The 15,957-nt window shown below is 45.7% G+C and overlaps 1 protein-coding gene across 2 annotated transcripts in view; it reads right to left on the bottom strand.

Annotated features, from left to right (window-relative positions):
* The window catches only part of LOC121861485 (transient receptor potential channel pyrexia-like), a 55,934-nt gene extending 43,995 nt beyond the window's left edge, over positions 1-11,939 (bottom strand). Inside the window, exons 1-2 of one of the 2 annotated variants that reach the window (XM_042359272.1) lie at positions 11,898-11,939; positions 3,838-4,504 (exon numbers count right to left, since the gene is read on the bottom strand). In XM_042359272.1, the coding sequence (XP_042215206.1) occupies positions 3,838-4,033 (196 nt within the window). In that variant the 5' untranslated portion in view covers positions 4,034-4,504; positions 11,898-11,939. Of the gene's footprint in view, positions 1-3,837; positions 4,505-9,232; positions 9,355-11,897 lie in introns of those variants that run through there. The other variant, XM_042359270.1, reaches the window with a different exon arrangement.
* Positions 11,940-15,957: the final 4,018 nt, after the last annotated feature.

Raw genomic sequence — 15,957 nt, forward strand, 5'->3', positions numbered from 1 at the left:
AGTGGCGCGGGAGATGAAGGCACAACAACTCACGTTAATGACTCGAGCTTCATATAATGCTACGGAACTTGAGCAGAAAGAGGGAGCTGATGCAAATGGCCTCGTTATCTACCGCACCAGTAGTAGTTAATTACACCACCAGGAACCCTAATGACTAAACTTGGAGATGCTGACGAGCTGTGAGAGAGAAGAGAGAGGGAGGAGGATATCTCTTTCTCTCTCTCTCTCTAGCTGTCACACACACACACACACTGACCCGTACAAGAGGAAGCAGCCATAACACGGGCAGTAAACAGTCGTGGTGAGCGCACACGACGACATGCCTGGGGGTCCACCTGACCCCACCAGGATGTATGGTACACGCACACTACCCCTGGCGAGGAAGACCCTGGAGAGGGAGATACAGGGAGAGGGAGATTCTAGGGAGAGAGAGTCAAGTACTATACGCCGTGGGAGGGAGAGAGCCAGGGAACGGGAGAGCCAGGACGACGCAGGGAGGTAGAGGAGCGGGAAGTGATGGTAGTGCAGTATGGTGAAGGAGAGGGACAATAGACCCAGATTTTCAGAGGTTCGTATGATACATCTTCCTCCTTGATGGAGATGGGGGAGAGGGCGTAAGGTGCTGCGGGGCTGTCCATGTGTCTGTTTGTTCGTAATCTTCCTCTTGTCCGGAATATAACCCATATTATGATGAACCCTCACAGTAACGTGTACCAGCACTGGACGGAGTGTAATTCACCAGTTCAAGTGTGTGTGTGTGTGTGTGTGTGTGTGTGTGTGTGTGTGTGTGTGTGTGTGTTAAAGGTGAAAGTCACAGCTGAGATTCAGAAGTTATATTTACCAAGAGACATATAGCGTACAGCGGTACTCTTGGTAATCCAAAAAATTCGTGATATATAAAGATGTTAACAAACTGACCACAGGGGTTTGGGGCTCTCGTCGCCAGACACAAAACAGCCATGACTCATCAAGACACAGAGGGAAATAAATTATTATCCACTACATTCAGGATATTGTTGGGTTACATCCACTTAGCAAGTTTCACAAAAATCCTCGTCTAAGTATCGAAGTTCTCCCGTTCAAAAGATGCATGGCGGAGGAACAGCAACTATTCCTATATCCCTATCCCCGCAGGAAGCAGTGGAGGACAAAGGTGCGGCAGCTTGGAATAATATGGTTTTAGGAGCATGATCCTGTGTTATCAACAACTGAGCATCTATAATTCTGTATGCTCTAGCTTATATAGCTCTTGTCTTTAAATCATAAAGTAAGCAAATTACATTATCTTACACAGTCCTCACGATTTAGGAATCAAATACTGTACGGCATTTCTAAAATTTTCGAGTATTAGAAGATTTAAGAGTTGTTATGGCAGCTCAAAGCTTGGGTCCTGAACAGGACAGGTGGACGAAGATCAGTAGCTCGTAATCTTGAACAACGATGTGCCTTCTGATCCTCGGCTGGGCCATCACAGGATGAGGCGGTCGTTAGGTGAACAAGATTAATCGCTTTTCACTCGTCCAAGCTTTTTTCCCGTTATAATGCAAGAGGGTGGGGGAGGATTGAGAGTAAACACACACACACACACACACACAATCCTCCTCCTCCTTCATTCACTATCACTCCTTCATTCTTACCACTGTAATAGAAGAGTACTGCTATAGCGCTCTCTACCCACACACAACAAGTCCCGGAATATCCATCTGCTGTGTCTCCGTCGCCTCACATCAACACCCGCCATCAGCAGCAACTCCTCCAAAAATCACCACTTCGTGCTCTACGGTACCCCAAGGAAGATTATGTTTTACACTTTTTTGTTTTTTGTTTTTTTACAACTGAGATATTTACGACTGGCGGAGGTTTGCTGTTGGTGACATTAGCCTGTGTTACCGGTCTTCTGCCGCTGTAAATCTTACATGTGCTAATAATACTAATTTAAGCTGACATTTCAACAACTATAACTTCCTGGCGCCGAATCCAAAAGATCTTACCACTGGCTTCTTTTTTTTTAATTCACCACGAGGAGTTAAGAAATCGCCCCTAGTTACGGTCAAGTCTCGGTACAATTGTGACCTCATTTTGGCCATCAAGTCTCCCACAGCGTTCTCACATCTCCAGTTAATTAAAAGGAAATACATAAGGTAAGAAACTCTGAGAAACTATCATAAATGCCTCACTTTTCAATGATTAACTCAGATGTAAGAATATTCTCCCATGTATACAACCGCACGAACCTCTCAGAATACATCTTAGCACACATAATAATTGGCAAAGTTAGGGTGTATGTATAAAGTATGGTTGGTCAGTCAGATGGACTGGTTCCCACATCACCAGTTAGGGAGAAAAACTAAACGTAGTATAAGTTGTGAGATTCGTGACCCTGTAGTGTGACGCCTCTCGTAACTCTGCTGTTAATGTGAGGGGGGGAAAATAAGATTGACATTTGTAATTGAGTGTGTTTATGTTATTAGCGGGAGGAGACGAGCCGAGGACGCCCCTATAAATTGGTTGATAATTGTGAAATTGGTCAATTATTGTGTAATAGTTATGTGTGGGGGGAGGACGGGGTAGTGAAAAAGGGGGAGGGAGTTAATAAAAGAGGGGGGAAGAGGTGGTATTGAAAGGGGGGGAAGGGGAGCTCGATGCCTCACAACTTATATTATCGATCTTAATTGATTATTACATCATGGCCACAGATTGTTGACACACCCCCACATGTTGGATACACCTTCCCCACATAGATGACACCTCCCCACACATGTTGACACACCTACACATGTTGATACACCTTCCCACATAGATGACACCTCCCCACATGTTGACACACCACATGTTGATACACCTTCCCCACATAGATGACACCTCCCCACATGTTGACACACCTCCCACATGTTGACACACCTCCTACACATGTTGATACATCTTCCCACATAGATGACACCTCCCCACATGTTGACACACCTCCTCACAGGTTGACCCCCACATGTTGACAGCCGTTTTATCAAAGAAATCGAGAGAGATGAAAAGAGGAAAGGAGAAAAGCGAAAAAAGAAGAAAGCGATAAAAGGATAAAAAGCAAGAGAAAGGGAGAAAAGTAAGAGAAAATTATAAAAAACGAAAGAAAAACAGAATGACAGAAAGACAGAGGAGAAAAAAGACATGGAGACAAAAACGAGAGAGAGAGAGAGAGAGAGAGAGAGAGAGAGAGAGAGAGAGAGATAACCCTTCATTGTATACAACACGGCGTCTTGTCGATACACCATTATTCCCCGTCACTCTGGCTGTGTTTAATTAGTAAACGTTGGTCTCACAGTGTTCCAAGGTGATAAATGGTGGTTATTGTTGATGGTATAGTGATGTGTTAGTCGGCGGTCGTGTATGTATTGTGTCGGGGAGCTATGACTGTATATTTTCAATCGAGAGAGAGAGAAAGAGAGAGAGAGAGAGAGAGAGAGAGAGAGAGAGAGAGAGAGAGAGAGAGAGAGAGAGAGAGAGAGAGAGAGAGAGAGAGAGAGAGAGAGAGAGAGAGAGAGAGAGAGAGAGAGACTAAAAATGCCATAATAATGATAATAATAATAATAATAATAATAATAATAATAATAATAATAAAAGGATCATAGCTGCTCCAGTACGAAACCTTCAACACAGGCTTCCCCGCCGTCCCTCCCTCCCTGATTCACCAATACTATAACTTGTACAAACTACACAGCTTAACCACAAGATGTCACACGAGTTGTACGAAAACATACCAATGAACCCCTGTACATCTCTCTCTCTCTCTCTCTCTCTCTCTCTCTCTCTCTCTCACACACTTCAAAGACAAGTCATTAAACCAACCTTTCAGAGCAGTTCGTTTCTCGGCCCAGCGAACTGTGGTGACGACGGGCGTAGTTGGTGCTGAGTGAGAGGCGGCGGGCGTAGAGTGGGTGGCGGGCGTAGAGTGGGCGGAGGAAGGAGGAGAGTAGTGCGCTGAGGAAGGTGTGGAGTGGGTGGATGAAGTGTCTAAGAGCGATAGGTTGCTCCCACTGGCCATGACACTTCAACACAACACTTCAACATGGTTTCAAAAGTATGCCTCCTGGTCCTTCACTCTTTTTATAACACTCTTCTCACTCGCTGTAACACTTAGTACACGTAATTTCAGTACAGTACTTCCCGTAGCACTTGTTTTCACCTTCTGCAACACTTCCACACTTCCTTTAATGTATCACCACTTCATATAACACTTCGTCACTTCCTTTAATGTATCACCACTTCCTATAACACTTCGTCACTTCCTTTAATGTATCACCACTTCCTATAACACTTCGTCACTTCCTTTAATGTATCACCACTTCCTATAACACTTCGTCACTTCCTTTAATGTATCACCACTTCCTATAACACTTCGTCACTTCCTTTAATGTATCACCACTTCCTATAACACTTCGTCACTTCCTGTAATGCCTCACCACTTCGTCACCTCCCGAAGTTTTCTGGTGGCTCTCCCAGTCGACACGCGTCTCTGAAACACAACACCAGCATTAAATAAACCTGAGTTACGAAAGGTTACATGGGTCAACTTAAGTGAGGTTAATTTAAAGGCTAATTTTAGGTTTAAGATAGGTCAACTTAGGTTAGGTTTGGTTAGGTTAGGTTATTTAGGTTTTAATTATGAAAGGGTTAGGATTTCCTCTGGTCTTCCTTCAATGATGAAAAAAAAACAAAAAAATAAAAAATCTAAAAATTATTCAAGTGAAATTTATTCGTTCATAGCCAACCACACCATACTGATATACTTACCACAGTTAACCACACTACCACAGCCAACCACACTATCACATTCAACCACACTATTACAATCAACCACACTACCACAGTCAACCACACATCTCCTCCCTCCCTTCGTGTGTCTATACATAATTGAATTGAGGGTATCGGGCCGTGTCCTCAACAATAATGTATTTCTTCCTGTTTTACGAGTACCTGTGTGTGTGTTGCTGTAGTGGGTTATGGTGTGGGTGTGGATGTGGGTAAGGACGTGGGTATGGACCGTGGGTGTGGACGTGGATTTGGGCGTGGATGTGGGCGTGGGAGGGTGGACACCACAAGGGGATCAATACGGAAGATTCCTCATAAAAATTTTATATCCCCAAAATTGCCCGAAATTGTAGCCCGATCAATGAACCTCAAATCACGACGAGTGAGAGACGGACGTGAGGGGTGAGAGACAGACGTGAGGGGTGAGAGACGGACGTGAGGGGTGAGAGACAGACGTGAGGGATGAGAGACAGACGTGAGGGATGAGAGACAGAAGGGGTGAGAGACAGACGGGAGGGGTGAGAGACAGACGAGACGGACGAGGGGTGAGAGACAGACGAGGTGAGAGACAGACGATGAGACAGACGTGAGAGACAGACGTGAGGGAGAGACAGACGGAGAGAGACGGGAGGGGTGAGAGACAGACGTGAGGGGGTGAGAGACAGACGTGAGGGGTGAGAGACAGACGTGAGGGTGAGAGACGGACGGAGGGGTGAGAGACGGACGAGAGAGACGACGAGGGGTGAGAGACAGACGTGAGGGGGAGAGACAGACGAGGGGTGAGAGACGGACGTGAGAGAGACAGACGGGAGGGGTGAGAGACGTGAGAGACGGGTGAGAGAGACAGACGTGAGGGGTGAGAGACGTGAGGAGGAGAGACGGACGTGAGGGGTGAGAGACGGACGTGAGGGGTGAGACAGAGAGAGACAGACGTGAGGGGGGGAGAGAGACGGAGGGGTGAGAGGACAGACGAGGGGTGAGAGACGGACGTGAGGGTGAGAGACAGACGTGAGGGGTGAGAGACAGACGAGGGACGTGAGGGGTGAGAGACAGACGTGAGGGGGTGAGAGACAGACGTGAGGGGTGAGAGACGGACGTGAGGGGTGAGAGGGTGAGAGACGGACGTGAGGGGTGAGAGACAGACGTGACGAGGGGTGAGAGACGGACGAGACAGACGGAGGGGTGAGAGACAGACGGGAGGGGTGAGAGACGGACGTGAGGGGAGAGACAGACGTGAGGGGGAGAGAGACAGACGTGAGGGGTGAGAGACGGACGTGAGGGGGTGAGAGACGGACGTGAGGGTGAGAGACAGACATGAGAGGTGAGAGACGGACGTGAGGGGTGAGAGACAGACGTGAGGGGATGAGAGACAGAGAGGTGAGAGACAGACGGAGGGGTGAGAGACAGACGAGGGTGAGAGACAGATGAGGGATGAGAGACAGACAGACGGACGTGAGAGAGAGACGTGAGGGGTGAGAGACGGACGAGGGGTGAGAGACGGACGATGAGAGACGGACGTGAGGGGTGAGAGACGGACATGAGGGGTGAGAGACGGACGGGAGGGAGAGAGACGGACGAGGGATGAGAGACAGACGATGACAGACGGGATGAGAGACAGACGTGAGGGATGAGAGACAGACGGAGGGGTGAGAGACGGACGTGAGGGATGAGAGACGGACGTGAGGGGTGAGAGACAGACGAGGGGATGAGAGACGAGACGAGGGTGAGAGAGACAGAGACGAGGGATGAGAGACAGACGAGGGATGAGAGACAGACGAGGGGTGAGAGACAGACGAGGGGTGAGAGACAGACGTGAGGGATGAGAGACAGACGGAGGGGATGAGAGACAGACGTGAGGGGTGAGAGACAGACAGAGACAGATGAGGGGTGAGAGACAGACGAGGGGTGAGAGACGGACGTGAGGGGTGAGAGGGATGAGAGACGAGACGAGGGGTGAGAGACAGACGTGAGGGATGAGAGACAGACGTGAGGGGTGAGACAGACGTGGGTGACAGACGGAAGATGAGAGACAGACGAGGGGTGAGAGACAGTGAAATAGGAGTAAGTTTGTACACACAAACACACATTATTATGTGAACTGAATTTACTATGACTGGTGGAGCGTGGTTAATAATGGCGGAGAATTTGTTTTTCAAAGGTATTGTGTGTGTGTGTGTGTGTGTGTGTGTGTTTTATGAAAGCATCCAGTAGAGTTTGAGGAATGCATATATACAGAAGACACTATACAAGCTGCTACTGTACTTCTACGTCAAGCATATAAACACACAAAGGCCAGTCTGACTTTTACACACACACACACACACACACACACACACACACACACACACACACACACACACACACACACACCTTATTAAAAATATTATAGAACATTTACGTAAAACTTTCAGTATACAAATGTGTGTACGTATAAAATATCTCCTTATCACTATAAACGTATGGTGATATTTACACTGAGAATTACTGATAAATTTTTCCTTTTTTACGCCAGTCAAGAAGCAGGTCACCTTCTAACCACCGCTGTACGCTAGTAATGTGACTATAGTGCCCAAGACAGTATATAAGTAATTAAGTAAATGAATAAGTAGATCAATAAATGAGCACTTTGGCAATAGATTCAGCGTAATAAATAGACCATTAGTCATATGGTGCAGAAACCTTGCCTGCAGCTGTACAGACACCCTTTAGTCAGAGTAGTAGTAGTAGTAGTAGTAGTAGTAGTAGTAGTAGTATCACGTTTATCTTCACGTTGTTATTGTGGTGATCGGTAAACCATTATGTTATGTCTTCCATCATAGAATATTAATTTCCTTCATTTTCTTTTATTTATTTATTATATGTGGTGAGACAAGAGATTAATGTAGTCATCATATCACCGTTTATAATGTTACTAGTTGTCAGAGTGGTTGGTCTGTTCCTCGTTACGAGTTTATGACCTTTCCTGTCCAGTATTTGAACGTAAAATATTAAAGATACTGTATATGCACATGCGAAATTAATTACCGTAAATGAAAAATCAAACTTCATTCAGCGGTACGAGAAATATTTTGGTTAAGTTCTTGAATCACGAGAAGTGGCTGAAGATTATCAAGGGGCCTCAGGTGTCTACTTCAGGTGTCTCAGAACATCCTTATATTGCACTTAACACAGGAGCACTATACGTAAACATAGTGTTGTGGCTTGTGGTTGTTGCAAGGTGTTAACGTGTCCCATCTTATGCTTGTTATGTGAATAAGTCAATATAGAGAAAAGGAATGCACTTGTTCTTAGCCGAGACTGTCCGCCATTTTGTTGTCTTCCTGACTTGCTACGCCAGATATCACCGACCTCCAAGAAATTTGTTCTTTATTTACCGTTATTTGTGTTGTTCACGCATCTGTTACACCAATAAGTGACAGTAGATAGTTGTTGCTGATGGTGGTAGTGGTGATGGCGAGCTGCGCACCTCCAGCAGTAAGCAGCGCACTCCTGGCCCCGCCCTCAGTCATGCACCGCCATGCAACTCTCCTTATCGATCTTCCCTTCCTCCCCTACACATACTTCCTTCATTATCTTCTTAACCGACCGTCATCTTACTCACCACCTACAATTCACCTCAACATAAATACACTCCGGTAACGAAAAATAACAACACAATAACGTAATATAAATACTTCTGAGCGGCCATGAAGACTTGGGACCGTCTCAAGCTCTGAGGTGTCGCCATGTTTTACCATTTCCTTTACCATCTTTCCTCTTACACAAATATCTACTACTACACAAAACAATATTGTATCCGCTAACGAAACAACAAAATAAATTACTTATAACCATTTCAAGGTGATTGTTGGAGGCAAACCACAGTCTTGTGCCCGACGTCTCCTGATAAACATATTCTAGTTTCTTCTCACACAACATGTAAATATATGATGCCACACGAAACTAGTCACTCCGATGGCGAGACAACACGATTTTATACACTTAATAAATATTCCTGAATGTTTATGAAGCAAAGCATTAAATTATTAAGTCAATGGTCACAGTTTCATCGCGTTCCCTACTGCCCTTCACCACACAAAGTCCTACTGTTAGATGAACCTCATTTTGTACTCCAGAAGACACGATTGAAATTAACTAATTCGTGATGCACCGTTGGCATATCCCCTCGTCAGCTGCGACGCCCCGCTTAATAATTAATATTACCAGGCACGAAGCTCATGTAATAGTGATATTATATATGCCAGCTTATAGTCACCGCCCTGCTCCCCTCACACACCACAACCAACGCTTTTAAGTTATAGCCATTATTGTCAATTCGTTTCCAATATGGCGAGGGAGAGTTAGTGAGTGCATGGAGACGAGAACACCTGGTGTGGCGCTGGGTGTGTGTGGATCAGCCACCTAATCCATGTATCCATATATTCCGTATTACCTATTTGTTGTCCGGCGGATAGATGGTTGAGGAGGCGAGTTGTGTAACACACCTCGTGGAGGAACTGTCACGACTCTCCTTCCCCGGTAGACGCTACTAGAAAGGGGGTCAGGGGGTTCTTGGGGTGTGGGGGTGTGGCGCAGCTTGTCTCGGACAGGCGGGGGGTGGGGGTGCGAGGGGGTCTCTCTTAGTGTGGGAGGCGGGGATATCAAGGTGTAGATAGAAGAGAGAATCGTCAAGAATCAATGTCGCAATGAACAAATTAGTTCAGGTACAAAATAATTAACTGACCTCCATATAATACACTCAGGTAATAATTATCACTACTGCAAAACGGCGATGAAATTTTTATACTAACCAAAGTTGCCAGTTGTAACAGTCAAAACCACCACGGAGACACACTACTAATATTGCACAGGGCAGATGGAGGGACATACACGATGGCAGAAATCACAAGAACGACGTTGATTGAACATTATACAATACAGCATTACTCAAGTCGATCCCCGGATGTGATCATAAGATATGGTGAATGTGAGTCAGCTGTGAAACACTCTTTACACAAACACCCACCCGCACACACACACACACCCGCGCAGCTGCACTGAGATATACTGTACACACACCTGACCACAGTTGTTATCATTAAAAGAAAACAAATTACAAGTGGGTGTCAACATTACTATAAACTCAGTAAAGAGAACTCACTTCAGCACTTCAATAACAAGGTACATATAACGACCCTTAAGTTACACAGTTATTAATACAGTATTCAGACTAAGACATCACAGCCACGTTTCCATCATCACTTGGGAATTACTATCTATACCCGCAACAGTAGCTATTAACTCTTCAAAGCAAGGTTCACATCACAGCCACACTAATTCCACAACAAACTGTATATAACCAGTTCCAGTAGGTTGTAACAGCACTTCTAATTAAAGACCATAACTATCCATATGGAGGTAATTACTACACCTGTATGTGGATTATCTTTATATCTGTAATAATAATAATAATAATAATAATAAACTAACTCTGAATTATATTGTCAAGTCTTGGTTATTGATTACTGTGGGTGACTCGAGTGTGCACATAACACAGGTTGTACACATGGCGTTATTGTAAGTTGTGTGTACGTAAGAGGTCGTTCACATGAATTACTTGTATGATGTGTGCACGTAACTAAGGTCGTCCACATAGTTATTGTACACTGTGTGCACATAAACAGGATCCGACACATGTTCACATGCACTGTACACACACACCAAGCACAATTAGCAGAATAAGCATTACCAGGAATGGTCAACAACCAAAATAAATTACCAGGGATAGTTACCTGGTATAGTTAACAGGTAGAATAAGTTACTGGGGATAGTCCACAGGGAGAATAGGGTAACAGGGGTAGTTAACAGGTATAATAAATTACTAGGGATAGTTAACAGGTAGAATAAGTTACCTGGACTAGGTAACAGGTAGAATGAGTTACCGGGGTCTTAACAGGTAGAATAAGTTTTCAGGTATAGTCAACAGGTAGAATGGGGTAGCAGGGATAGTTAACAGGTAGAATATGTTACCAGGTAGATAGTTAACAGGTAGAATAAGTTAACTGGGATAATTAACAGGTAGCTTAAGTTACCAGGGACAGTTAACAAGTAGAATATGTTTCCAGGTAGATAGTTAACAGGTAGAATATGTTACCAGGAATAGTTAACAGGTAGAATAAGTTACCAGGGATAATTAACAGGCAGAATAAGTTACCAGGAATAGTTAACAGGTAGAATAAGTTACCAGGAATAGTTAACAGGTAGAATAAGTTACCAGGGATAGTTAACAGGCAGAATAAGTTACCAGGGATAGTTAAGAGGTAGAATAAGTTACCAGGGATAGTTAACAGGCAGAATAAGTTACAAGGGATAGTTAACAGGCAGAATAAGTTACCAGGGATAGTTAACAGGTAGAATAAGTTACCAGGGATAGTTAACAGGCAGAATAAGTTACCAGGGATAGTTAACAGGCAGAATAAGTTACCAGGGATAGTTAACAGGTAGAATAAGTTACCAGGGATAATTAACAGGTAGAATAAGTTACCAGGAATAGTTAACAGGTAGAATAAGTTACCAGGGATAGTTAACAGGTAGAATAAGTTACCAGGGATAGTTAACAGGTAGAATAAGTTACCAGGGATAATTAACAGGAATAGTTAACAGGTAGAATAAGTTACCAGGGATAGTTAACAGGTAGAATAAGTTACCAGGGATAGTTAACAGGTAGAATAAGTTACCAGGGATAGTTAACAGGTAGAATAAGTTACCAGGAATAGTTAACAGGTAGAATAAGTTACCAGGGATATAGTTAACAGGTAGAATAAGTTACCTGGATAATTAACAGGTAGAATAAGTTACCAAGAATAGTTGATGTAGAATAGTTTACCAGGATAGTTAACAGGTAGAATAAGTTACCAGATAGTTAACAGGCAGAATAAGTTACCAGATAGTTAACAGGTAGAATAAGTTACCAGATAATTAACAGGTAGAATAAGTTACCAGGGATAGTTAACAGGTAGAATAAGTTACCAGGATAGTTAACAGGTAGAATAAGTTACCAGGAATAGTTAACAGGTAGAATAAGTTACCAGGGATAGTTAACAGGTAGAATAAGTTACCTGGAATAGACGACGTGGAGCAGGAGTGGTGCGGAACGTACTGTGAAGAGCCTGGAGAACGAGGGGAGACTGAGATGGGCAGGAACGTGTCTGGCTGGGTGGCCTGCACGTTGCCACCACCGCTCCCTGCGCGCCCACAACCTGTAGGAAACCTTTTGTTAATGCCAGTGATTTTCCGGATACCTAACACAGGTCTTCATTCCTCCCTTCCCCCAGGATTTTTAAAATGTCTGTTTCAATACTGAGGTTGATTGATCTGTCAGATAGTCTCGAATGAATAAAAAAATATATTTTTGAGTAATGACGTTACTGTATATTCCAAAAATGCGTATAGTCTGGTGATGTACTCAAAACAGGCTCCCGTGAGATTTGTTTGCCAAAATTGTTTTTCTATTTTTACATTCATCTTTATGGTACCAGTAAACAGAATAATACGGGTGGCAATTTTCCTTTCCACTATTAAGGGTTACTAGCATATATGCATGTGTTTTAATGTGGTGTCTGCAGCCTCAGCAGAGATCATAATCACTGCGAGTGGCACGAAATGCAGAGAAGGTCAAGAGTTGTGTTAAACAGCAGCACTGTCAAGGAAATCCATTTGCTTTGGACCTGAAATTAATGAATGTCATGTCAATGATGGCCATACCAGATGAAGCAAAAGACGAAATCCTGAAAATGAGACCAAAAAGTACAGTCTACTGTAAGAGGAGTTCGTGACAGACAGACTACTTACTACATCTCAGATGTCTATTTGCGATCCAGTGGTAAAACTAAAACTGAAAACGCACAGTACACGTATGAAGAAAACAAAAAACAGTGTTAGCAGTAAAACTGTCAAACTTCGGGAAGACAGACAACTTCTTGCTCTGTTCCTAGTCATTCAGCAGTCTCGTCCACAACTAATGCCTTTGATTGAAGAGACAATAAACAGATATGAGATAGCAGTAACTCCTAGATCTTTGTTTGCGAGTGACGGAACACTGTTTATCCCAAAAGAAAACAGTTCTTTCGTGAAGGAAATTGAAAACTAAACACCAACACCGCCTGATGCAGATAAACAACCTTCTAGTAGCTTAAACTACCAACAGCTGGAAGCACAAGTAAGTGATACAACCCTGCCTGTAACTGACAATGAAGACCCTGTAGTGGATACAACTGTGTCTGACCAGCCGATCCCGAGGCGAGTTTCAGGAAGCTCCTGTCATTCCGGTTAGTAGCGACGTTCACTTACGGCGGACTTGGATATATATACCCCCAGCCTCGCCGTAAGCAAAACAAAGATAAAACACCAATAGGAAAGGTGAAGCGATCTGGTTGAGCCCAGATTCTTTCTACTCCTACTGTATTTCAGTTTCATCACCTTTCCTTCAATCCCTAATAATCTTCTTTCACCTCATAACTCATGACTCCAAAGCCAAAGAAGAGAATTCTACCGATGCTCTCAAACAAACAAGACCTCCTCTCAACAAGCTCCTCACCACACAGCAACTCCCTAGCACTGCATTGTACATACAATATATATGTAGAAAACGCCATAGAGAGTTCTTCACCTCCATCCTAGTGCGATCCTACATCACATTAACCCCACAATGGTGACCCCGGAGTAACGCACTCACACAGGATGGATGAGAAGCGGATCACTCTGCCTCCATATGGAGGCAGCTCTCATCGGTTCTACAGCTACAGACGAACAGAAGTACGTCGCCGTGGTCTGTTCCCTGCCCACAGAAGTCGCCACGCAAGTTGCAGAAGTCATCACTAAGCCCCCAGATGACAACAAGTTCACAGCTCTACGAGATGCTCTCAAGAGGCGATACCAGCGGCCTGACACCAGTCTCCTGCAAGACCTATCCGGTCTCTCCCTCAGCAACTCAACGCCAGCACGTCTGGACGAGATGCAGACTGAACTCCCACATAGCATTCCTGACACTATCCTGCGCCAGCTTCACACTCAGAAGCTCCTTGCAGAAGTTCGCCTCGCCCTGGCATTGGGATCACTCTACTACCTCGGCGACGTAGCCACACGCAGACAGAGTATTCCACGAATACACTGCTGTGCGCCATGCTGCCGCGAACAACTCGGTGGCCACACCATCACTTAGCTCCGGTTTCGTCAACCAGATCAACGCTCCTTAGAAGTAGCATTCCACCAGACAAACAAGACATGAGGACCTGGTTAATTCTACACCGCAGATGGACACCCTGAGCAGCTCTACCCTGCCATGCTGCTGATCCTGCCCCTGACCCACACACTGTGTCCTACCGACCCCGACAGCCCCGTCCCGCCTTAGACGCCGCCGCCGGCTCCCAACACAGTGTACCTACCTTATGTTGGTACCATCAACGTCTTGGGCACGTTAGATGCTGTGAGGCTCCCTGCAACTTCACGAGGAAGCGACGTCGATGGGGATTGGTAAACGCCACAACCTCCGTCACTTCAGGTGTCTCACCGCTGCATGTCACCGACCATATCCATGGACTAAGTCCCCCACGTGTATGGGCTACCCAGCGCCTGCCCAGTTTTCTAAGATACATCGACCCACACGGGCCTGAGTAGCCTTCCTGTGCCCAAAGGACGCTTCCAGGTAGTGCACCTCGACATCGTGGGACCTCTGCCATCATTCTGCGGCAACACCATCTTCACCTGCATTGACCGTTTCACCAGGTGGACAGAGGCCTTCCATGCCCCATGCTACAGCAGAGTCAGCCGTCCGCGCCTTTTCGGTTGGGTCTCCGTTGGTCCTCCACAACTGTCATCACTGACCGAGGAGTCCAGTGTGAGTCCCCTCTGGCATAGTCTCCTGCAGTTCCTCGGCACTTCCAGACACCGCACTACTTACCACCTCAATCCAACGGCATGGTAGAGCGGTTTCATCGTCACCTGAAGGACGCCATCAAGGCACTAGTCGACCCCTACAGCTGACGGATGCTCTACCTTAGTGCTCCTGGCATCCGGGCGATCACACAAAGAAGACATGGACTGCAGCCCAGCGATCTAACCTCGGCGAACCCCCGCCTCGACCTCACCTACTCCTGACCTCGACCACTTCACTCCTGCTGCCCGTCACGACCTACTACAAACACTACGACAAGCAGTTTCTGCATTCAAAGCTACTGCCCCACGCCAGCCTTCCCATCCCCCAGAACACATCCCTCCTGCACTAATCAACGCCGAGTATGTCTTCGTCAGGCGTGATGCTTACCGCAACCCACTTCAACGCCCCTACGACGGACCCTTCCGGTTTGCACGGTCAGCGAAATTCCTGACGATCATTCGCAATGGCAGACACGACACTGTCAGCATCGATCGAGTGAAGCCGCCACCTTACCTGATGGCCTCAGCTCAGCACACCCCCAAAAAACCACGCCTGCACCAGTCTGCCCACACTGCCTCTTTGCAGTACCACCTCGCCCACAACATTTCTGGGTACCTTCATCTTCAGGTACCTACTGCTCCTGATACGGACCCTGCTCCTGACGTGGACCCTGCTCCTGATGAGGATCCTGCACCGGACCTATGGACCCAGACACCCCACCCGGGCCCTGAGGACTTTGCACCTGCCACGAGAGAAGCACCACATTCCTCGCCTGTTCAACCTTCTCTTATCCTCAACCTCCTTCTCCTCTGCTTCTCCCACAGATCTCGAATCACTAGACGGAATCGTCACCCGTAGCGGCTGAGTGGTTCACACCCCCGCCCATTACCCCCAGAGGAAGATGAGCCAGATGATGGAATGTGTGAACTTAGCACCAGTGTTGATTTTCAGGCAGAATTTCATGAAATGGATGTGAGCGCTGACAGCAATCAAAGCAACAAAGTCATCATAACAGATGGTTACGCTGCCCTTCAGTCCATGAACAAATCACCGAGAATAGACACAATCAAAGACCTCGGTCATACATTCATTACACGTATTTCTAGGCTTATGAATTCGTATTCAGAGGGAAGGATAATTTTTGACAGGTACAATTATAGTGGATATAAACGCCTTAGTTAAGGACGTTCAGGTGACGGGCAAGTCGAAGGGAATGATTGAAACCCGTCTTTTGACGCATTCAA

This window comes from Homarus americanus, unplaced genomic scaffold, assembly GCF_018991925.1.
Source record: "Homarus americanus isolate GMGI-L3 unplaced genomic scaffold, GMGI_Hamer_2.0 scaffold24260, whole genome shotgun sequence".
Classification (NCBI taxonomy): domain Eukaryota; kingdom Metazoa; phylum Arthropoda; class Malacostraca; order Decapoda; family Nephropidae; genus Homarus; species Homarus americanus.